At 37.0% G+C, this 22,929-nt stretch overlaps 3 protein-coding genes across 3 annotated transcripts in view; 2 read left to right on the plus strand and 1 right to left on the minus strand.

Moving 5' to 3' along the window:
• Nucleotides 1–10,512, plus strand: part of LOC136817933 (treslin-like) — a 30,538-nt gene extending 20,026 nt beyond the window's left edge. Inside the window, exons 12-19 of the mRNA XM_067074276.1 lie at nucleotides 3,524–3,620; nucleotides 4,501–4,583; nucleotides 5,198–5,410; nucleotides 6,551–6,708; nucleotides 7,361–7,432; nucleotides 8,067–8,145; nucleotides 8,715–8,779; nucleotides 9,649–10,512. Of these exons, the coding sequence (XP_066930377.1) occupies nucleotides 3,524–3,620; nucleotides 4,501–4,583; nucleotides 5,198–5,410; nucleotides 6,551–6,708; nucleotides 7,361–7,432; nucleotides 8,067–8,145; nucleotides 8,715–8,779; nucleotides 9,649–10,457 (1,576 nt within the window). The 3' untranslated portion in view covers nucleotides 10,458–10,512. The remainder of the gene's footprint in view (nucleotides 1–3,523; nucleotides 3,621–4,500; nucleotides 4,584–5,197; nucleotides 5,411–6,550; nucleotides 6,709–7,360; nucleotides 7,433–8,066; nucleotides 8,146–8,714; nucleotides 8,780–9,648) is intronic.
• Nucleotides 10,513–11,744: 1,232 nt separating this feature from the next.
• On the plus strand, nucleotides 11,745–16,418 carry LOC136817909 (uncharacterized). Its single transcript, XM_067074248.1, has 3 exons — nucleotides 11,745–11,760; nucleotides 12,557–12,887; nucleotides 16,048–16,418. Exons 2-3 carry the CDS (start codon nucleotides 12,573–12,575, stop codon nucleotides 16,309–16,311), a joined length of 579 nt encoding a protein of 192 aa, XP_066930349.1. The 5' UTR covers nucleotides 11,745–11,760; nucleotides 12,557–12,572; the 3' UTR covers nucleotides 16,312–16,418.
• Nucleotides 16,419–16,823: 405 nt separating this feature from the next.
• Nucleotides 16,824–22,824, minus strand: LOC136817840 (small ribosomal subunit protein uS11-like). The gene is made up of 7 exons (XM_067074174.1): nucleotides 22,725–22,824; nucleotides 19,764–19,916; nucleotides 19,388–19,530; nucleotides 19,052–19,077; nucleotides 18,804–18,878; nucleotides 18,045–18,110; nucleotides 16,824–17,237 (listed from the first exon to the last, which is right to left on the minus strand). Exons 2-7 carry the CDS (start codon nucleotides 19,892–19,894, stop codon nucleotides 17,130–17,132), a joined length of 549 nt encoding a protein of 182 aa, XP_066930275.1. The 5' UTR covers nucleotides 19,895–19,916; nucleotides 22,725–22,824; the 3' UTR covers nucleotides 16,824–17,129.
• Nucleotides 22,825–22,929: the final 105 nt, after the last annotated feature.

The following is a 22,929-nucleotide window of genomic DNA, read 5'->3' on the forward strand; positions in this document are numbered from 1 at the left end:
AGTGAAAAAGTGACCCTTAGAGAGACTTTATCGAAAAATTTTCTCTGATTTTCAAAAATTTCCTACCCTTAGTGAGACTTTTTTGTAATTTTTTCTCTCAAAATCAAATTATTTTTCTAAAATCGTGATTTTTCCCATCCTTAGAGAGACTACTTTGAAATTTCCTGATTTTTGTAACCCTTAGAGAGACTTTGAAAGGTGAAAAACCCGACCCTTACCGTCCGCACATACCCAGCACCTATTTTTGCCTAAGTACCCCCCCCCCCCGATCCTGAAAGACCAAGGAATCAGTCAGAACCAATCATACATTCAACTATACGCCTGTTGTATCGTCTATTTTTTCAATAATTCAAAATGTTGCGCTAATCGTTGGCTTAAAAAAACAAACAAGCAAATGACACTCTCTCAAAAACTTAACATTATCTATTTCCCGGATATCCAGGCCGTAAACTATACAGTCTATTATTTATTTTATTTATTTTTTTATTTAACATTTATTCGACGTCAATTTTTACAAAATTGTTCTTCCGTCTAAACTAAGAATTATAAAAATGAAAATGCAAAAGATATAAATTATTAAATTATTAAATATAGTAAAATTTTTATATTGATTTAAAATGTAATTAAAAGAATGCTAAAGACACAGGACTGGCGAAGAGATTGAATTTTTCTATTTTTTTATATTTTATGTTCTGGTTTACAGCCTGGTCTTCCTAGAGCGATTTACATTCTCAAACCAGAATGCAGTCCGCTTGCTTGTGCTCACTTCGCTAAAGCCGTAAGGGTCGATCTACATGGCGTGGAGCAATTCTGAAACAAAATTCAGCTTTTTGTTACATGAAAACATGAAAAAGAAGAAAACAGAGGCAAGTTCATTTTCCAAAAAACATGGTTGGTCATAGTGATGTATGCAAACATGTGAATGGACTTTGTTTTAATTATTGCATGTTTTGAATGGTTTTAGATCTTGTCAGGTTGATTTTCATTAATTTTTGTTTGGCTGCCCTGGGTCGGCTAGGAAAGTTTTGGAAACATTGTTTTGCAATTTCATTCTCTAGAGGGACCATGCTCTATAATTTTAGAAAGAACTTTGTATGTTTTTTGTTTGTTTTTTTAATTTTGAGCTTGGATATCTAGGCTACATTATCAATCGATAAAGGACGCTTTTACAGCATTGCTCACACCATACTTTTGCGATCTTAGACCATATTCAGACGTCATGGTTTCGTACCGTTCCGAAACGAAACGATTCCGAAACAAGTGTGAACGTCAAAAATTCGAAACGGTTTCGCTCCATTTCTTTCATTGGAACGGAACTGTTCCGTTTTCTTGCTCCGAAACATGGTTTCTGCCTACTTTTTCAGTCCCCCCTTAAAATGCAATTTTGCCCTTCAAGAAAACTCCCCCCTTGTTAAAATGTCCCCCTTAAAATGAAAAAAGAGAGGAGTCCCCCCTCAGATTTTAATTTTTAGAGTTTGACAATAACAAAGTACAACGATTGGTTTGATATCAATGCCATCAACATTATATTGGGTACATAATGATATCCAACTAAATAAAGTTCAATAAAAAGAAATCATTGGAAATAAACTGGATCCTATAAACAAATGATACAAGTAAAACCAAACAAAATATGCAGTATCTGGTAACTTGTAAAAATAAGTCTCTGCTGCAAATGTCAAAGATCATTAATGTCAAAGATCATTGATGTCCGTCAACTATTTCAAGAAAATTTTGTACCCTTCAGCAAACAATTTTTACAATAGAGAGAGAGGGAAGAGAGGATGCAGATTCATGGGCCCCGGCGAGCCATTTGCGTGGGGGGGGGCAAGATTTAGGGAAAAAATGTCGCCCGCCATTTTTTAACTTTTTAGACCCTCAAAACCCTTAAAACTTTATCTAATTGGGGAGAATAATAGTTTAGGTCTGTTAAAGGTTGTTCTAATGTACATAAGTTTCAATATAGCGGTCTGCAAAATAGTGGGCATGAGATTGTGAGCACGAAAACGGGAAAGAAGATATTATCAGATAAAGAAAATTATTATCAATAAAACTTAAGATATAACATCTGAAAATCAACCAACAATTTTCAAATTTTAGTCCCCCCTTTTTTCTTGTTTTGAAAGATTTTTGCAGCCCTTTGATAAAGAATCCCCCCTTATTTTAAAAAAATTACAAAAATCCCTCCTTTTTTAAAAGGCAATTTTTTTGCTCCCCTAAGGGGGGGGGGGGCAGAAACCATGCCGAAACGAATATGAACACTCTCGATCTGTAACGAAAACCATACCGGAGCGATACGAAACCGTAACGTCTGAACATGGTATTAGCCCTTACATCACTAACTACTTGCGCAAGGTTGCAACTGAAAGGGTCGGGGTGGTAGTCTTGTTGTATACTTATTGCTCAGGTCTTGGAGAGGTTTGGATGCTATCTTTGCTACATAATCTTGCTATTAGAAGCCGTTTTATTTGATGCCAAGAAAAATAGTTTATCTTGCTATTATTGGGTAGATTTTCTTCATGATACTAGTGTTTTTATCTACATTTTTCAATTAAGAGCCAGCTGAGCTTATACATGTCAATGTATACATTGTCTTGTTACTGACATCGTTCCATCCCTAAATGTGCTTTTTTGTTCTTGCTTTTAATGCCTTGTCCAAAAGAAATTCATGGATTGGCCGATTGGCTCTGAATCTTATGTTGAAATTAAGTTCATTTGTCAAAGAAAATCAATATGTACCGAAAAATGGTTTTTGGGTGATAGTTGGTATTTTACAGTCTGTAAAATACACACACCCTTTTCCGGAATTCAGGAACTACTGAAGCTTTAATTTTAATGACCCTAACATTTTGGAAAAAAATATCACCCACCATGGTTGGGCGACGAAGAAAGTTTTTCACTTTTTACACCCTCAAAACACCTTAAAACGATATCTATTTGGGGAGAATAATAGTTTTCGTGGTTTGATTTGGTCTCAAACCAGCTTAAAATAGTAACTCTTAAAAACGTATGACATGGTCTACCAAAAAGTGGGGGGCATGGACCCCCCCCCCCACGGGGCTCATGAAAGGGGGGTTCCAGTCATGAGACTGGTCAGTATTTTAAAATGCTCACCTTCTGCATAACTACAGGTCCAATCTGAAATTTTGATACAAAGCTTCTATCATCAATACCTAACACTGGTCCAGATTTCAATTCCGAGATACCTCTGGTTACCCATCGAGCGCTCTGACATCATCGATTCGTCTAACCTTGATTAACTGGCTCCTGGTCTTTTACCGAAATTGGTCGAGCACTTATGAATTTATGTTGTTCTTTTCTTGATAATTATATGGCTCTGGTTACTCATCGATTCGTCTAACCTTGATCAATCCTGAGATATACCTAAAAATGTAGGGCTAATTTAGGCCAAAAAAGAAAATTTGGGACACATAATAAATAACAGGTGGCAATTGTGATGGTGAAAATTGCTTTAAGAATATTTGTCATTGCCATTTTAAATAACTCCTATCAATTTCTCCAGGTGTCTTCTGCAAGTTCACTTACTAATGGAATGTGGGACAGCAATGCAAGGCCATCCAGTAGTTGCCAATGACGAAGATGACAACACTTGTGACCAGGTTTGAAAGTTTATTTCCATTGCAGGAAACCCTGGCTCAAAACATTCGAAAAAGTCGCAAAGTGGAATAGACTTTACTGCGTAGAAAAAGGCCATGACGTCTAGTATAGGCTACTTCTTTTTTGACGTCTCTGACTTTTGGTTTTCACACGGTGTTTCCCCGGGGCACTTGATTCAAAAACGACCATACGTGCGACCCAAAATTAGGCCATTGAAATCGGACCCTTACAGAGTAGAAAATTTTTTTTACCATTAACAGGCAAAATATGGTCAGATTTTCGACTTTTTACACCCAGTTTTTCATCTTTACTGATTTCGACCCTTACAGTGCACCCTTAAGGGCTGCACGTATTGTGATCATTTACCTTGAGTACCTCCTCCCCCCTCGGGGTGTTTCAGACCATGTTCTTATGTTATGGTTTAGTACCGCTACAGTATGGTTTTTGTTACAAATAGGGAGTGTTCCAAATTCTTCTCGGGACGGTCGGAGACGTGAAAAATAGTGGAACGAAACCATTTCCGTCTGTTTTTCTAAAATGTAGCGTCTTCTTTTTTGACGGTTTCAGAATCATTCCGTATCGGAACGGTGTGAACACGTAATGCGTTGTGAACATAGTCTAATACAAGTTTCCTTCAGCATAAAAGACTGAAAAAGTGACTTAATGATTCGAATCTTTCTGCTTTTCTATGAGACATCTTTGAAAAATTGCGCTGTGTAAAATCGTCTGGTCTAGTTGAAATATTTGTAACGGCTTGAAAACTCTCTGTCTCCGCCTCTAAAATATAGTCCCCGACATCCGGCAAATCTTTGTCGTATGAGGTGCACTCAAAACGGAGATTGCTTGTAAACAAAACATTTTCATGTAATATTTTCGTTCTAGATCGTTACCTTTCTACGCGCATTGATTTTCGAAGAAAGTATCGAATTTGTTCGGAACCATCTTAAGAGGAACTTTTTCCCTTAGTAAGTAGACTGTCGGGGGTTGTTACTTCCTCATTAAGTTTTTAATGTGGAAATTTGAAGTGTATGTGAAAATTCTTCGCCAAAAAATCTCTTTATTTTTTATAGTGTAGAAGCTTGGCATAAAGGATATTTTCTGAAGCTCTGAGTTTTCGTGCACTAATTTTATATCTAACATTTTAAAAACTTTTAGCTAAGAGAGCCCCTCTACTCCAAACTCACAGCTTGGTTGCCCTTTGCCCGGAAACGAAGCGAAAAGGAAAACGGCTGAGTTTCAACGATGGGATGGATTACCTAGCGTGTTTTTTTAACTCCAGCCAATCAGAATCGGCTGGGAAAATATTCAAACTGAGTCCGAAAATTCCTCGTCTTATTTAAGATACCATATCGGTAGAAGATTCGTCGGAAAAAAATGCAAAATTTCTTAATAAAGGTTTGAAAGTAACCAAAAATCATTTGATAAAAAAAATTCGTCGGCAAAGATTTTGTCACCAAGCAAGATGGCACATTTTGGCACAAATAACTTCTTACGAGATAACTCTGAGCATTAAATTGTGAAAAGAATTTCTCAGTTTTCGTTTTCGCGTGTTCTAATACATTTCACGACTTTCTTTCAGTTTCGTCGAACGCAACAAAGAACTTTTATTGGACATTTACGAAGAAATGATGTTCGAAATCCCGCCATCTTTGGAAGATTTTCAAAAGGAGAGAGATAAAATGCTCAACGGTGGAGAAACTGACGAAGAGGATGAACGCTCTCCTTCACCGAGGTCTATTTTATTACCGAGCTCGTTGACATCAGAGACATCTTCTGTTTGCTCCCAGCAAAGGTAAGTTGTCTAGAACCCGATGTGTACCATTTTTATAGAGGTTGGTAATGCCTTCACAAGGAGGAGGTACATTTTCATTTCCTTCAAAAATGTTAAATGTTCAATCAAATGGTTTGAGATATTTGGCCTGTAGAAATCTTCTATGGTCTTTAGTAAGTTTTTTGTCTAACAATTTTCTAAAATTTTCCGGCATATTACTAAAAATGGGCTCTTACAATGAAATTCTACTGTTTTCTTACTAAAAATCAAAAACTTGAATATCTCGACTAAGCTGTACTCGAAAATAGTTAAGCCAAAAGATTTTGAGGTATTACTCAGGACAATAGAAGGAATCCACATGCCAAATATCTGGAACCATCTGATTATCCCTTTAAGTCTTAACCCAGGAACGTCAAAAACGGGTGGGTAAGTTTCTGAAACGAGAGAATTCTTATAGCTACAAAAAGAATGAGGCTAATGAGATTATTAGAATGAGGAGATAATGTCTGAATAAGGGGGCAATATCTGCCCCTATTATAGAAGAGGGAAAAATTTCCGGGGAATGAGAAAGTTTAGACATACTATGGTACTTTTAGTTTTCAGCATCGTTTCCCTAGCCTGTAAGAAGATCTTAGTTCTCATTCAGAGAAATCTCAAAACTTTTAATAAACTTGGAACGTATAAGAGAAGTGTTAAATGCTTTTCTGTCCATCTCAGACGGACTTCTGTCTCAGCGAAGTATATAAAAAGGTCTTTCCGTCTCAAAATTCTGCACCAAAGTTTCAAAAATATTTGCAAATTTTGCTGTGTAAATTCCATTTTCCGTCTCACACGAAAAACTCTGCTTCTATAATTTTAGCTCTCATTTAGGGAAATCTCAAAGCTATTTAGATAAACTTAAAACGTAGAAGACTATTGTATTTACTGTGACCGATGTAGCACTTTACGGCGTATACCATCTCCTGCGATAAGTGATAATTACATCATGTTTACTAGAAATTTCAATTCTCACCGGAGCTTTAGATTCGGAATAACGTTAAAACACTCAAAATTGACAATATATTTTGCCGCTGATTATAGCCTGTAAGAAGATTTTAGCTCTCTTTCAGGGAAATCTCAGAACTTATAAAACTTTAAAAATCTACTTGCTTGTGTTTACAGTGATCGACGTAACACTTTACGGCGTATTCCATCCAGTGCGATAAGTGATAATTCGCAACACAAGAAAATGATTTCCGTCATCCCGTCAACCTCACGAAGTTTAACGAGAAGCTCTTCGAATCGAAAATTATCAAGACGGTCCACCTCTTCGAAACAATGTAAGCGTCTTTAAAATTAAGAAGAATTTCTCGGATTTTTATAAAATTTAACAGTTCTGCAACTTTTCAGTTTGTAAACTTCAAAGGCTCTGAGCAAAGCCTAAAAATCTTTTTGTCTAGCTCTTTACCAAAAGCAAGATAAGATATCAAAGATACGTGGTTTTGACGTAATTTTGAAGTGACAACCGTCTAAGAAGGGAGACGATAATTACAAGGTCTCAAAAGAAGGTTGTCTACTGCTCATTCCGACATCGACTATTAACCTGACTGAAATTCGAGCCGTTACTAGCAACCCTGCGGGGCCCAAGGCGCCGAGTATGCACCCGGCACAGTGACAAGCCGTTACTAGCAACCCTGACCCTACCTATCTGTTACCTAATCAATTCCAAACAACAAAACCCCCGGAAAATTTAAAATGTCGGAATGAGCAATAGACAACCTTCTTTTGAGACCTTGTAATTATACTTTCCCGTCTAAGAACCCATTTTTCAGAGATTTCATATCTCGACTTCGAAGATTTGGAGGTTTCGCTCAGGACTATGGAAGGAATGTACAGGATAAAAAGATATCAAACCATCTTATTATCCCTTTCAGTATGGTTTTGGTACATCAATGCTTACCAATAAGATTCTTTCTAATTATCCTCTTTTAGTGAATAAATCAACATCAGCTCAACCAGCTGCACCGAAAACTCCAACGTTAAAAAGACGACATTCTGAAATACGTAAGTCTCTTTTATACTTTAATGAATTGGGTGACCTAATCACAGGGTAGGTGTACTTGGAATTGTACTTCTAAAAAGGCTAAATTAGGGTAAGCCAAGGTTAAAAGAATTATACGGTGTTATATACACCCGACTCGTCTGAAACTGATGTCAGCAAAATTTTAATAAAAGAGTCCTTTCAAATTTGTAAATAAAAGGAAGAAAAAAATCTTGCTCCACGTTTTTCTTTATTCATTACAAAAGATTCTATTTATTTCAATCTGCTGAATCAACATACATTATAACTATGTAAAAGGTCGATGGCTTTAAGGTCAGATAATAAAAATAACGTGGTACTTTTCTTTTGACCGCTGAAAATATTTCCAAATATTAAAAAGTAACAAACGAAATTTTTTATCGTTTAATATTTTAAATTAGGCTTTTAGAAATATCGTAAAATTATCAAGTGGGACCATTTATTAGGGACCTGAAAGTAATTATTCACTTCTTGGTGTTCAACTCTGCAACTCGGGTCACAAAACAAACGTCATGTCCGTCAGACGCGAAGCCACTGGTATTTTAAGTGTACAAAAATCTTAGTTTCAAACGGGTAAAAAAAACTGAGGCTAAACTGTATTTTTGACCTCACTTTCAGTTCACCGCCAACGAGTTCCTGAAACACCGGAGGGAAGACAACGAAATGATTTGATATGGAAGAAACAAGAACTAAACAGGTTTGCTCGTAATCATCATTGTTTGGCATCAATAGCCATGCATTTATAGTCCGTGAAAATCAGGGTCGCAAAATTGGACCCTTGTAGTTTCCACCCATTCTTTGAATCTCATTTTGTCTATGTGATGACAAATACGGTAGGATTTACCAGGATTTACCAACATTTTGCTCAAAAGCTTTCGTGTTCTCATTTTTACACCGTTAGTGTCTCGTCTCGCATAAACTTAAGGTTAACAAAAAAACATGGGCTACCATTTACCATGTACCATAAAAACTTTTGTTAAAAAAGGGGTAAAAAGAGGTACTGAGCTTGCAGTTTAATGGTGAATAGATTGATAGCCAAGGGGCTTCATTTTGTTGATTTTCTCAATATCACTCATAATAAGATCTTTTTAAATCAAACCTCTATAAGTAAATGTCATCTCAACTCAAACAAGTTTTCTCGTCCCTTCAGTTAACAGTGCCTCATAAAGCCTACTCCATAACTCGAAATTTCCATAACAAATTTGTGGCCCAACGCGCGTGTTCGAGTTATAGAGATTCCACTGTATTTGTTATCTTTTTTCACAGGCGAGTATCTAAAGTTGACATACGGATGAAACCAATTGAAGAATCGCCCTTGAAGGATTTGACTTGTGAGTTATAGATTATATCAGACCGTGTACTAACTTTCGCAATCCCATGTGCTCCCACGATTACGCGTCTTAGGGTTCGATCATTTTCAACTGAAGTCAAATTGAGACCTTCAAATAGGTTCTTCGCACATGACTATCTTTTCACACCCTTTTTAACTGTGCATTGCAAACTTGGTTCATAAAGATGAATGAAACCTTAAAATTAGGATTTTAAATTAAAGGAAAACACATCTCAAGTTTACGTACGCACTTAGCCGGTCAACGCCGAACTCATTCGGGGTTCGTCATCATCAGCCTCGTATCCGTAAATTCCAGGCTTAATTTACGTTACTGGTGGACGCCAGAAGGTATTATCTGGCGCTACCATTAAAGTCAGATTGACATTTTTTTTCCGAGGTCTGAATCGCTGCTTCAAAAACAGACTCATGAATAGATATAGAAAAACATAGAAAAGCTGATAAGACACAGTGGTGGAGGTTGCGCAATCACCAGCGTTAATCCTCCATATTTTCAACCTTCATGATATAGCTGACCGGGTAGCTCAGTCGGTAGAGCATTCACCTTACAATCTAAGGGTTGTGGGTTCGATCCCCGGTCACCGCCAACTCAGCGGATGAGTAGCTTAGATTGGGTAATCTGATCTAGGCGGTATTTACTGGGAGCTGAGAGTAGGTGTGGCGCTCCACCTCAACATTCGATCTCCCAGGTCTAGCGCAAATAGAAAAGGGGATAGACTCCCTCACTCCCGGCTCCGACAGCCACCAGATGAATATACTTACTTACTATGATATAGCTATAAATGCTCTTTATTTACTCTGGGAATCTCGTGTTTTCTCGGATTTGATTTGTTATGTTTTTCCTTATTTCAGCTCCTGTCAAGATCCCAACATCACTTCTACGTTCCAATTCGTTCAGTATGGCGACTCGCTCTTCTCCACGGAAATTTTACGCCGTTCGTAGATTAACCTCTTCGCAAACGAAAGAAAGTGAAAGAGACTCTAAGGAGGAGTGCCCCGAAAAACCAAGACAAAACATAAAGAGTATTCTATTCTCGAATTTTCAATCGCCAACTTCGAAATCAGTTTTTCCACCTGAAGAAAAAACTGACAACGACACTACTAAACATGAGTTAAAACGCTCACAAAAAACTCGCCGTAATATTTTTAGTTCACGTAGTCTTTCTGAAGCTAGCGGCGCAGATACGCTGTCTTTCGAATCAACAGACGTGACTTGTTTCTCACCTCCGCGGGAGAGAGCATGTAAAAGACTTCGACTCTCCATCAGCGATGATAACACAACGAGTAGCCAAACAAAGCTACCCTTGTCCGATAATACCATGGACTGGCTGTCCGAAATTGAGCAAAACGGGAACAATCAAAATAATACGGAAGATGTAACAACACCATCTCTGAATTTGAGTTTCCGGGAAGCTTTCGAAGAACTAAACAAACAAACACCTGACTCTAATACTTCTCCGAGCTTTCTCAAAAAGCCATTCGGTGCTATGAACGAAACGGTCAAACAGTCGCCAACAATCGTCCGCGCGGGCAATGAGAAAATCACCGTCTCGCCGCTACTTTCAGTATCCAGTATTGAAATGCTTGAAAGTGCTCCTATTTTATCGCCTGTTTCAAAAAGAAAGAAATCCAAAAATCGAAGGACTTTAACAATGGATTGATGTGTGCAATTTTGATGATTTAAATTTCTGAACGAATAATTTTTTTACTAATGTTGTAATGGTGGTGGTGCCTAAAAGGGAGGGCTAGAAAAATGGGTTGTTGTTGCGAGGGGCTCGAAATTATAAGCTTGAATACCCCAAAATAAGATAGATAATCGATTAAAAATTAGCCTACCTTATTGGTATTAATTTTCGCGAATTACAAAATTTCGCGAAATTTAATACCGTTTAAATTTTTCAAAAATACAAAATGGCGAAATTAAATATACGTGAAAAATGTTAAAAATAGGCCGAAATTTAAAATACTTATTTGTCACACTAGTTTCTATTTTTGCCACTATTTTCGGTATGTTTACACCAAATACGTTGTGTTTCAAGCGAAATCAGTCATTTTCTTGCTTTATTCCCACTTTTTGAAAATGCCCAATTTAGTGAATCGCGAAATTTAATACACGCGAAACACGTTTCCTCGAAAAAAATTCGCAAATTCGGGGTAAAAGTAGGTTTTAATTTTGACAGTCTTTGACCACCACAAAATATTGTGGCCCTTTAAATCGCCTGTAATGATAATTTTAATTTTTGAGCAATATAAATTTTGTTAATAGTTGAATTTTAAAAACTTGTCTCGCTTGGAAATATTCTTGATCATATTTTAGCAAAAGTTTTAATTACTTTGATTTCGTTGATGAATCGGGGTCTTAAAATTTGCTGGAAAATAGGTTATAATGTCCAGGTATTTCTTCGTTAAAAAAGTTTAGGACTTGTTTACAGCTAACGTTCTCTGTAGCTAGAGTTCATGAGGAATTGGATTTTCATCGAATATAGGCGCGTATCGAATTGTCAAGCGTCGTTTATGAGAGTTTCTTGTGGACAGTGACTTTCAATATTATTGAATAATGAAGCGCGTGGATAGTAAAACGTCGAATTAGAGAACGTCAACTGTATTTTTTAATTCGTCTGAGAGGTTTTCTTTTTGTTTCGCTAAGAGTACCATATAAGACTTGTTTTACTTCAATATATCTTTGAGGGTTCTTCAATGAAATTTTATTTAAAAATTCTCTCTTGAAATCTTTATACTCAGAATCCTTTGTATTCAAAAAAACCCAGCTTGAAAGAATATTTTTACATATCATTACAATAAACTGGACATCCCAAAGAATTTCATAATTTAGTTTGTGGTGCATTTTTCTAATTATGATTAAAACCCGACACAGCAAGATTTTTTGTTGTGTATCAATATGTTCTTTTTTGTAAATATTCTAGTATCTTTTTAGGGCTTCAGGTCTCAAACATGTTTGGATAGGTATGTAGGTGTATCTCACTGACTTTTATAAACCCTGGACTAAAGTATGAAGGCCATCTTTGATCGGTGCTTTTAGAAAACTTGTACCCTAATGACACCAGTCCGTTATTTTTATCCCAACTGACTGAAAAAAATCCTACCGGGTCTGTCTAATGGTAGTACTCTTAGGTTCCAAATAAACGGGGCGCTCGAATAAAAGGGGGGGGGGGGGGTGGTGTTGGAAGATTTTCTAGATTTTAATAAACGAGGGGGACCTAATTGCCGGGGGGGTTGGAAATTGTACTTCTGAAACCCAAAAATAAGGTAAAAATAGGCTAAAATCAGGCTATTTAGAGCAAAATAAGGGGCCTTCTCTTTGACAGCTGAAAATATTCTTAGACATTAATAAACGGGGGGGGGGTCCTAATAAGGTCCGAGGGAGTTGGAAAATTTTCGAAAAATTAACAAGCGAGGGGGGGGGCGTTTATTTGGAACCTAAGAGTACTGATTCAATGAAAATTCTGTTTGAAAAAGTTCTGGCCCACATAGGGTATAGGGGATAGTAGTGCTATCATTAGAGTACAACTTTCAAAAACTCCGATCAAAGATTTTGCTTGACCAGGAAACTGTGTCCAGAGTTTATAATGATCAGTGGAGTATCTATATGAATCAATTTTACACCAATTCACACGTTAAATTCAGTATCATTGCATAGCGAATTGGGCAGGTATTTCAATTTTGAGAAATATATAATCTTTGGATGAGCAACAGCGAATTTTTCGATTACACAACGAATTGTTTGATATTTATTTTCTAGTTATATCACAACGAAAATGAGTTTCAATGGTTGGATTTTCCTATTCACCTTAATGGCCAGTTATCGTTTCAGCGAAGAAGTACCTCATTTTCGTTTACACACGAAAAACTCTACAACCAATCAAAATCCTTCATCTCAATCACATGTCAACTCGACATCCAATCAGAATTCTCGATTTTGGTCACGTGCAAACTCATCAGCCAATGAAATGATGTTTTACAAACCTGGTGATGTCATACAACAAGGACATAACGAGACGAGCCCATTGTGTGGTAATGGAAGAGCAAGTTGTAATCTTTACATTCGAAGGATGATCTACTTTTATAAAGTGGTGAGTGTGGTTTTTCCTGATACACGTTGTTTAAGAACAAACTAAAGTCTATCTCAAAATAATTTGCAGCTGAGACAAAAATGGCTGTAACTTTTGATAGAATTTGAATCAAGTTGCGATTTTGTGCTCGTTGAAAAGATAATTGTGCCAGTTGTGGAATATTATCAAGCAAAAAAGAAATTGAAAAAAATGAAAATGAAAAATGAAGAAGAAAAAAATCAGCTTCTTGTAGTGGGGGGCGTACGAGGGTTGCCAACACCGAAATACCGACAGATTTTTCTTAAATCACCGCAATACCGACACAATTTCCCGAAAACACCGACACCGACGTCTTTTAGAGCAAGCTTAAGATTTTTCTATTCTTAGTACGAATGCTCAATCTCATGAGCGTAGTGGTGCACTAGTTCAGTTTTTCTTGGAGTAAACTATCGCCAATTCAAGGGTTTTAAATCTTTAAAGCTCAGTTTTTCAACGGCTAGTGGACAAAAAAGTATATAGGGAACACTTTGAATGCTACTTTTTACTTGAGTGTTTATTTGTTGTGCAAAAAACGAGGGAAAAGGGATATCTGAATTAGCCTATTTCATAGGATTCGTGTTTTCAGTACATGATTTTTTTCTACGTCACTACAGTAATCAAATTTTTATTGTAAATCACTCTTTTGTGAATTGTAATATGAATTTAACAAAAACATCGACAATAGAAAACAGTTCTTAAATTCCCAAGTCATTTAGGATGATTACAAAATTTAGTTTTTCTCAACATTTTTATTGAAGGGAAATCTGCACAGATTTGTGCATTTTTCCCCTGTAAATTGAATAGAAAAGAGCATGTAGCAGATACACGAATCCTATGAAATAGGCTAATGTATAAAGTAACGAAGGAGGAGGAGGCGCAAGCATGGTTTGCGCCGACGGAGAAAATTTTCCCAATTTTGTCTTCTCGTTTGGCTAAAAGAGCTCTTTTTGAACGTCATTAGGCCTAAATCTACCTCAGCCAAAAGCACCGTCAGAAAAGTTCGTCACAAAAGATCTCTTGTTAGGATGATGGAAGGAAGCTTTAATGCCTGACACGTCGTACAAAATATTATGAATCTACGGTAAATAAAATTCGTTAAAAAATTAAAAGGATTTCTAACTTCAAACTCAGGATTGCAGAGTTATTTTAAGTGAAATTCACTGGAATTTGGAAGATTCTACAGTTATGAGTGACTAAGGGGCACAACAATGATCGGAAAATTTTGGATACGAAGACTCTTGATTTCAGAATAGATGAAACTACACGTTTTTAACCCTTTCTCCAGTTTTCAGATTAGGCAAAGACGCCCTCGAGATTTTTCTACTAGGACGGGCCGTGAAACTGTGTAAAATACATTTTAGTACATATTTTTTATAAGCAATCATGTTGCTAAATCTCAAGGTCTCATATTAGCAGGTTTTTTTCGCTATCTCGTAAAGTGAAAGCTTTTTAGATAATCTAGCTATGGCAAACGATATCCCTTGATCCAATAAACATAAATAAATATGGTATAATATCAGGGGCGGTCAAAGTAAATTTTTCAGAAATTGAGCCAGAATTCTAAGCAGCCCAAGGCCTGAGCCGAAAATTGGAGTTGCTTATAAAGAAAATGTGTAGCAAGTTTTGCATGCTTACCTGACCGCAGAAGAGTACTGTAAGGTGTTTTATTCACGACATGGCATGATAACTTACGGATACAGATTCGGAGAACCCCTCCCAATCCCAAGCAATAGATTTTCTAATCATTCACGGGCCGAAACCCCTGAAGCCTTAGCATATTTCTCATTAAAATGTCTTTTAAACGCTTTAACCAGACTAAATTATACAAACCCCAATCAAATTGAAACATTCTCGAAAAGGGTCGCAAAACGATTGCAACAAAACCACCCGGGTAAAAGAAGGCACAAGCATGGTTTGCGCCGACAGGAAAAATTCTACATTTCTGGAAATCTCATTTGGCTAAAAAGTTCTCTTTTTCACAAATTGGTTAAAGCTAGTCATTTTATGCCATTCAGATAAATAGCTCGTTTGATTTAGGCTGAAACTAACTTGGTATTGACAGTCTGCAAAGGGAGCACTGCAAGGGGAGGACCACAGGAAGTATTTTATATTGAACAGGTTTGGCCCGAGGAGGCAAAATTTTGTAATTTAAAGTGCCCAAAATGCTGAGAAACGCATCTAAATTATGAGTTAATGGATTATTCCGTTAAAATGAAAGAATTAATGATTGTTGATTTTGATGAGTGCTGCATTTGAGATCTCGAGAAAGCTTGCCACACGCTGCAAATGCTTTCTTTATCTGTTACCCACTGGGTAGAGTATTATGATTTTTTTTCAAAAAGTGCACATTTCCGGTAAACAAGAGGTTAAAAAAACACCATTATTCACACAATTTTAAGAAAAAGAGGATGAGACAGGGTAGCTACTAAAAATAGCTATAATACTTCAATTCTTGTAGAGATAAGATATTCAATAGCTGAAATGCAGAAATGCAGATTCAAAAACATTTTTTGAGATCCTTTGAAATATGCAGATTCACCGACAGTATTTATCGAATTACCGAAATATCGACCCAAAAAATTCATTTTACCGTCACCGCAAGGCATGTCCAACACCGAAATACCGACACTTTTCCCTTAAAACACCGAAACACCGACGCAAAAAAGGGTCAATACCGACACACCGACAAACCCGTACGCCCCCCCCCCCCTTGTAGAAATGTGGTATAACTACCACTTTCACAGGAGTGATTCTTCAATCTTAGATCATAATTACTGTGAAAAAAAAATTCAAAAATATTCATTCAATCAAAAGACATCAAACAAAGTTTGTTATTGGTTGATTGACAAAAGGCTGTTTTTTGTCGTTTTTACTACTTTATAGAGTCAACCAGCATGTAAAACATAAGGCTTTATTGTCTTTTCAGTTGGGCTGAATGAACATATCTGCGTCAATTTATTTCCGTAGTACAACGTACTGTTATTCTTAGTCTGTTTGGTCTGAATCGCAGACCTCCATAGATATAACTTTTTTTCGCTAGAGGATGAGCAGAAGCCTATATTGTTCTACTCTACCTTGTACGCGAGATACATTCTGGTATCTTATAAAACTTTATAATCAGATATCTGCTTTTCATTTTTAGCTGGGCGGTTGGCTTCTATTAGGTGTCATCGTTCTTGGTTTGTTGTCATTGTGGGCGTCAGTACTGTATGGGCGTTACCTTGAAAGAAAATACCTTCTCTCCAATCCAAATCACAAATGGGCGTTTAGTAAAGAACTGATTTACAAAGTGAAAGGGCGTACAAAGGGCGTACGATTACATCATAGTTCGCATCACCGCCATCGTTATAATGAAGAAGATACGAGCCCGTTTATGTTCCATCCAAGATCGAAATCAATGCCTTGATAGTGCGCCATCTAATTAGAAAAGGGTTAACTGAAACATTAAACTTTATACACTCTAAACAAAATGCCACCGTCACAGAATGACCGGATAAACTGCTGTTGAAATTTTTCTAAAACTTTTAGAATGGTATACTATTTGAGATAGAAAACAATCGTCAGAAAAGAAAATGTACTTATTTCATCACTTCAAAGGCAATAGCAATTAATAGCAAGTGCCTCAGATAAGAGGTTTGAAAAAGTTGGAAGTCAAATTATCAATTGATTGAATATGAATCATTAGTTTTGTTCCTTAGCCATTTTCTTGTAAAAAATGAATTTTGTAATTCCTAGGGTAATAATATGTACACAATATATAATATCTATATAAAAATATGACAACTGATAAGAAAGTTCTTTTTCTTTCCATTTAGTGATCGTTAGAATGGGCAAACATCAAGCTTTCGATCTATAATTTGGTTGGGCCGCTCAAAGAAAATGTCCTTTAACACCAAACGAAAATATTGATATACTGAATGAAGTGGAAAACTATCCTAAGAGTTTTTTCAACATCTGAAAACTAAAATGAAATTTCTATTGTTTTGATATTATGTTAAACCGACCATAAATCTAAATTTTACAAGCATCGTCAAAGCGTACATCATATGTTCTGTCAACTGCTAACGATTAAATGGAATATTTTTCTCAAAAGTCACATATCAAGCATATTAAGTCAATAGGATCAGGTCAAAATGCTCTCGATTATTGTTTACAATAGTAGCAACTTAATCCATCGAATAGTCTGCATTGTAGAACTTTTCTCTTCGGTATGGTCTGTCGGCATCACAGTCGTCTTTGTTTCTTAGGTTTAGGGCCGTTATGAGGGGTCGGTGTAACGTCAGTGATCGAAACGATGTCCATACCAGACGCTATCAGGCCTTTGACTGCATCCTATTGGGGAAGGATAATAAAGCACAATAAAAGATGTGTTCATGAGAATTTTTGACTTGATTTATGATTTACTTTAATCGTTAAATATGCTTGCTTGTGGCATGTAAAGAGGATAAAGGTCAAGAGTTCAGATTTCTGTTTTAGACATAGGATGATAAAAACGATGATCTAAAGTATATGCACTCTTTTTTTTTACAAGAACAATTTCATATAAATAACGAGGCTAAAAATAAGTTGTGCTTATAAAAAATAAGTTGTGCTTATAAAAAATAACAACAATTTTGAAAATGAAAAGCCTGAAAACCGCTATTTTGAACTTAAAAATAAGAACAGAATAAGAAAATACGAGGTTCAAGAAACTCAAAAGAAAAGGCCAGTTGAGCCCCAGAAATAATTTACTGGTTCTTATAAAAAAGGTCTGTAGTGAAACTGAATATAGAAAAAGCGTGCGTCTGTGAAGTAGCGGAGCAGAATTTACAGAAAGAAAAAGGCTTGCAACTCTATGAGCAATTGCTTGATGTTTTTAAACACCTGTTGAATTGTCTCTTGGGGCTCTTCCAGGAAATGTTCGTACATGGGGGGGGGTTTGGAGGCTATAGTGTCAGGGGTGTAGTGAAAAATCGACAAAATTTGCCTTATCCGGGGGTAACCCTGCTCTATTTGGGGGGGGTAATTTTGCTGTTTTGGTGGTCCAAGGGGTCAACTAGTGCTTGCTAGATTTATTGAGTGAGCAAAGAATTCCCATTTCAGATTTTGTTCCACTCGACCGGACACACACACAGTAAAAAGCTTAAAATTGTCTCTTACCTGTCGACCTGGTCCCATGCCTTTCAACTTCAAACGGATTCGATTCACACCTAAATTTGTCGCTCTCTAAAAAACAGAGATAAGATTTAATTATTGATATAAAAGCTTATTTCGAAGAATTCAAACCAGGCAATAACTCAGGTAGACTGGCTGGGGTCGTTCTAGGCTACGTCATATCTTACTTCGTTTCGAGCGTAAAACTCCTACGTAAAACTCCTACGGGATATGAGCACTGCTCTCGTTTTGAATATTGAAATTTTCCGGATAAATCCCCTTCGCACTGAGGTTTTAATGATACAATAGAGAGTTTCGAAACCTAAGCCAATCAGCTGTGTTTTAAACATTCTTTTATTTGAAATCTCTATTGATAAACATCTTTTGTGAAATTTGTCTATTATGGTTAAACATATTAATAAGCAATTCCCGGTGGGGGCTACTAGTGGCCGCCTATAGCAGTGCTTATAGACCAAGAGTAAGGCCTAAAAGCCTGGAGCTGTCTATTGTGTAGACTAGGGTCGTTCATAATTCATGTAATACAGAAATATGGGTGTATATGATAGCACGATAATTGTTACCCGATAATTATCTTTTGTTTAAAATGAAGATTAGTAATGAAGACTAAAGAAAGGCTCGAAACAAATAATTGCTACTTATCAGTCCCAAAAATCAAAATTTTCATTCCAAAAAAACAGCTTGATCGGACATTTTTTTTGAGTCATGCTGAAACAATAAAGTTTGAATTGAGAAAGCAAGTTTTACCTTGGCCATGCTTTCACCAGCAACTTTACCAGCATAATTGGTTCCACGTTTGGCGTTCTTAAATCCTTCTATACCCTGAATACAAGAAAATATAACTTCCATTAATTTCTCTCACATAGATAAGGGTCACCAAATGGAATGGATAAAACATCTAGCAATCCTTTAAAGCGTACGGAAACCGGGCAGAACTAACATCAAATATCACAGTCATTTCATTTAAGTATTTGATTCAGGAGATGGCTACTTACAGCTGATGTCCACGTTGCCATAGTTCCTAAGATAAACCATATGAGAATAAATATCATGAATAACTAGCGACCGAATATTTAGGATAAAAGTAGAGGAAAGGTGAAACTAAAGTGTCAAAAGACGAATTAGAAGATAGGTCGAATCTTACACAAAAAAACTAATTTTCAAAATGCAGTCCACCTGTTAATGGTAAGACTTTCTTCTAAAATGAATGAATTAAATTTGGCAGGAATTTAATTTTTTTCTGACAAAATTTACAATTCTTTGGTAGCTTTAGCTTCCCTTACAAAAACTTAAAAATAACAAAATTAAGGTGAAGCACATTTTTTACTTACCTTTATGGTCAGTCAAGTAGACTAAGGTATTGTTAAAAGTAGCCTTGATGAGGACTATGGGTAGTTCATGAAATTCTGTATTTGTATCATTCTTTAATTCGGCAACAACCAACGGATTCTTCTTCTTCTTTTTGTCAGCATCTCTGAAACAACAGAATGAAATAATAGATACCTTTCTCTCTTTAATTCGATCTTCAACAGACTTACTTACACTACAAGAGAATGAAATAGTAAAATCTTTTATAAAAATTTATCAAAAAGCAGGATAAAATTCAGCAAGAAGAAGCAAGAACTTATGACCCATCAAAATGACCATAATTTAATTGTTTTTAAACCAAGTTCCCCATAGGAGTACAAATAAAAACTTTATCCTTACTTTGGTGGTAATCTGACTCCAAGGGAAGATGGCGTGGTAAAGAGACAGTTCTTTGGTAAAAGAAGATTGTTTTGTCTTTGATATAATGGTGATTGAACTATCCTCCAGAAATTCCGAAAAAGTGTTGTCATTCTGTTTGTTGAACTTTACTTTCTAAAAGTGAATGGGACTGTGTAAATTTATAAAGTTAAACTTAAAATACAGTACATACTCTTTTTACATAAGAGCCAGCTTTCGTTACGATCTTCAGTCAAAAATTCTATACTAAAAATTCGTTTCAAGTTTACAAAAATATACTGTGCACTGTTAAGTCTTCGTCATAATTGACGTCATTTCAGTCTTTGGTGTCGTGGAGTTTGAGGGTGAACCTATTCACATGCCAACATTTCAAAATCAGTTCATTCCTTGAATTTAAAACAGTTAGTTTCTTGGGTTGGTTGAATTTGACGATTTCTACTTTTCACTAAGGCAGAGTGAAGATTTCAGCGAAGCACAATTTGAACAGTGGACATTTAGGGACCCCGAAGGGCTATGGGGGGGGGGCTGTTGAGGGCTGTAGTGGCCTCAGTTGGTCTCACCAATTTTTACTGGTGACAAAGGGGTGTAGCAGCAGCCTCAATTGAGGTCATTTTTGGCAATTTTTGCCGGCTTTTGACGGCACTTTTAGGAACTTTGAAGGACCCCCAACGGTGCAGGCGTGTACCCTCACATCCCCCCTGACCAGTGGGCACCGATCGAACTCCCCGGAACCCCGGCCGGGACCTCCAGGGGCCGTCCACGGTGGTACCCAAAGGAGGTAATTCTTTTCCAACTTTGACCAATTTTCAAGCCTTTCCGCCTTTTCAAGCCTTTTAAAGGCTTCGGATGACTGATGGAGGGTACTGGCTTTGAGGGAAAGCAAGGCAGAGGGTATCCGAAGGGGTCCGAAGGGTTGTGGTAGGCTGTGGGGGGCTGTAGAGGCCTCGATTGGTCCCACCAGAGCTGGTCATTTTTTGCAATTTTTCCTGGCTTTTGACAACACTTTGAGGAACTTTGAAGGACCCCAAACGGTGCAGATGTGTACCCTTACACCCTCCTGACCAGTGGGCACCAATCCAACCCCGGGACTTCTGCCGGGACCCCCAGGAGTTTTTTGTCGAATTTGTCGACATTTCTCGTTGTCAAACTTTGTCGAACTTAATATGTTTTGTCGAACTTAATCGAATACTCACAATTTTAGCGACTTTTGAAAAGTTGGATTAAAGAATTTAATCGAACTTTTGTCCTTCGATTAAGTTCGACAAAGTTCAATTAGTTCTGTAATCGAACTGTTTGATTAATTATGTCTGGGCCAATCTGATACATATCATAACCACACTTAAACTACACCCATATCCAACCCTACTAGGTTGCCTGCAGGCCTTGACACTATTTCTGTATACTGGACCCAAAAATTATATTTGTGTCTTTCGCTTTTACGAAAAAGCCATAAACGTTATTAAAAAGAAAGGAATGTTGTTTTTTTGTCATTGAAATTGCCCCTACCAGTTGGGTGTTTAAGATATAAACTGCAATTATTGCTCTTTTCGACAATTATTGCCAAAAACGGCACTTTTTTCAACGATGAAATGCTGAATCAGCAGAAAAATAAAAAAGTAAATAAATGAAAATTGCCGTTTTTAGAAATAAAAGTTAATTTTATTATTGGACATGCAATATTTGACACCCTCGAGATAAGTAGGCCCACTGTGCCTTGTTTAGTTTTGTAGGACCCTGCCGACGCACCAGACTGTCTGGTGTATTTGTCCGGTGGCAAAAAGTATCCTTTCGCTACACCGGACGCAATAAGTGCGGTGTTACATACAGGGAATTTTGAACGCCGGACATTTACGAAACAAAAAATTAAGAAACACTGGACGCAACGGACTGGTCATGTCCGGTGGAAAAAAATATCCTTCTCCAACACCGGACATCCGACTTCCTTAAGTCCGGTGTAGGGATTGACCGGTGGTAAAAAAATTCTCATTTTACATTCGCGTGTCCGGTGTTTGTTAAGTCCGGTGCGTCGGCAGGGCCCTAGTTTTGTTTTCAACTGGTTTTTGTATATACGTTTTTGTTGGAAATGCAGATAGCAAAATCGAGTCATATGTAAACAAATTTACAATGGGGGTTTTGTTATCTCTTTCTGGCTGTGTTTCGGCATCGATGCAGGATCTTTTAACATATTATTTTAGAACTTTTCATGTTATGGAACAAGGCGACAATCTAAAATATGTTCTGTTCGCGTCATAAAACATCTTCAAATCCAGTCGGTCGGTCGGTCGGTAGTAAATTTTGTCGGGTTTTTTAAATCTAGGAAATCCCGAAGAATCAAGTCGGCAATCAACGAAATCTCTTGCCGCCATCTTTGATTTGCCAAATTAAATGTGCGCGCGCATGTGTGAACCTTAAAAGCGGACCTTATTTTCGGCTCTCGGGGGTATTGGCCCTACCGCGTCGCCGAATTTCGACTTGAAAATTTCAATAAGGGTACATGAAAAAACTCAAACGGGACTCAATGTGGGTTAAGTAAATAAAAACTCGTAGCAAATGATGATTCAAAGAAGTGCTTAGCTATCAAAACCTTTTTCTGACATTTTTCCGACTTGTCCGACTCGGGATTTATGTTTTGAAGGTGAGTCGGTCGGGCGACGCGAACGGAACATATTTTAGATAGCTAGCCGCCCAATGAAAAAATCACTTTAAAAAATCCGAAAAGCCTTCTTCTCGATGTAATTTTACTATTTTCAAACACGTCTGATATCTTTGCCCTTAAAAGGACAACACATTTTGCTGATTCAGCAAACATTTCATCGTTGAAAACTGCCTACCAAAGTTGTGCTTATGGTAGTAAGGGAAAAAATAATCAAATGGAATGTTACACCCCGTAAAGACCCTTTGCAACAGTAGCATTTTAGATTTAAAAAATACGAAAAATCTTACCAAGTACCTACTGGGAGTGAGCAGGCAGAAGACATCAAGGTGGCTCCGATAGGTCCGTAAACGTAGAACAATCAGCATCCGAAATTATTCCGTTCGGGGAATCTAAAACCGTTTCCGGGGAAGATTTTGGCGCGGAAATTCGGTGGCGGTGACAAAATTGCGGTTCAGGCGTAAAACGCCCTTTCAGGGAATCTTCATTCAAGGA

Source organism: Clytia hemisphaerica, unplaced genomic scaffold (genome assembly GCF_902728285.1).
Source record: "Clytia hemisphaerica strain Z4C2 unplaced genomic scaffold, Clytia hemisphaerica genome assembly, whole genome shotgun sequence".
NCBI classification, from domain to species: domain Eukaryota; kingdom Metazoa; phylum Cnidaria; class Hydrozoa; order Leptothecata; family Clytiidae; genus Clytia; species Clytia hemisphaerica.

Excerpts from the sequence above, each read along its gene's own strand:
- LOC136817840 (XM_067074174.1), bottom strand. The coding sequence starts at position 19,894 with ATGACAACACTTTTTCGGAATTTCTGGAGGATAGTTCAATCACCATTA. Across the intron at positions 18,111-18,803 it reads CTGGTGAAAGCATGGCCAAG|AGAGCGACAAATTTAGGTGT; the intron begins GTAAAACTTGCT and ends TCTGTTTTTTAG. Across the intron at positions 17,238-18,044 it reads GCATGGGACCAGGTCGACAG|GATGCAGTCAAAGGCCTGAT; the intron begins GTAAGAGACAAT and ends CTTCCCCAATAG.
- LOC136817909 (XM_067074248.1), top strand. The coding sequence starts at position 12,573 with ATGAGTTTCAATGGTTGGATTTTCCTATTCACCTTAATGGCCAGTTAT. Across the intron at positions 12,888-16,047 it reads TGATCTACTTTTATAAAGTG|CTGGGCGGTTGGCTTCTATT; the intron begins GTGAGTGTGGTT and ends TTTCATTTTTAG.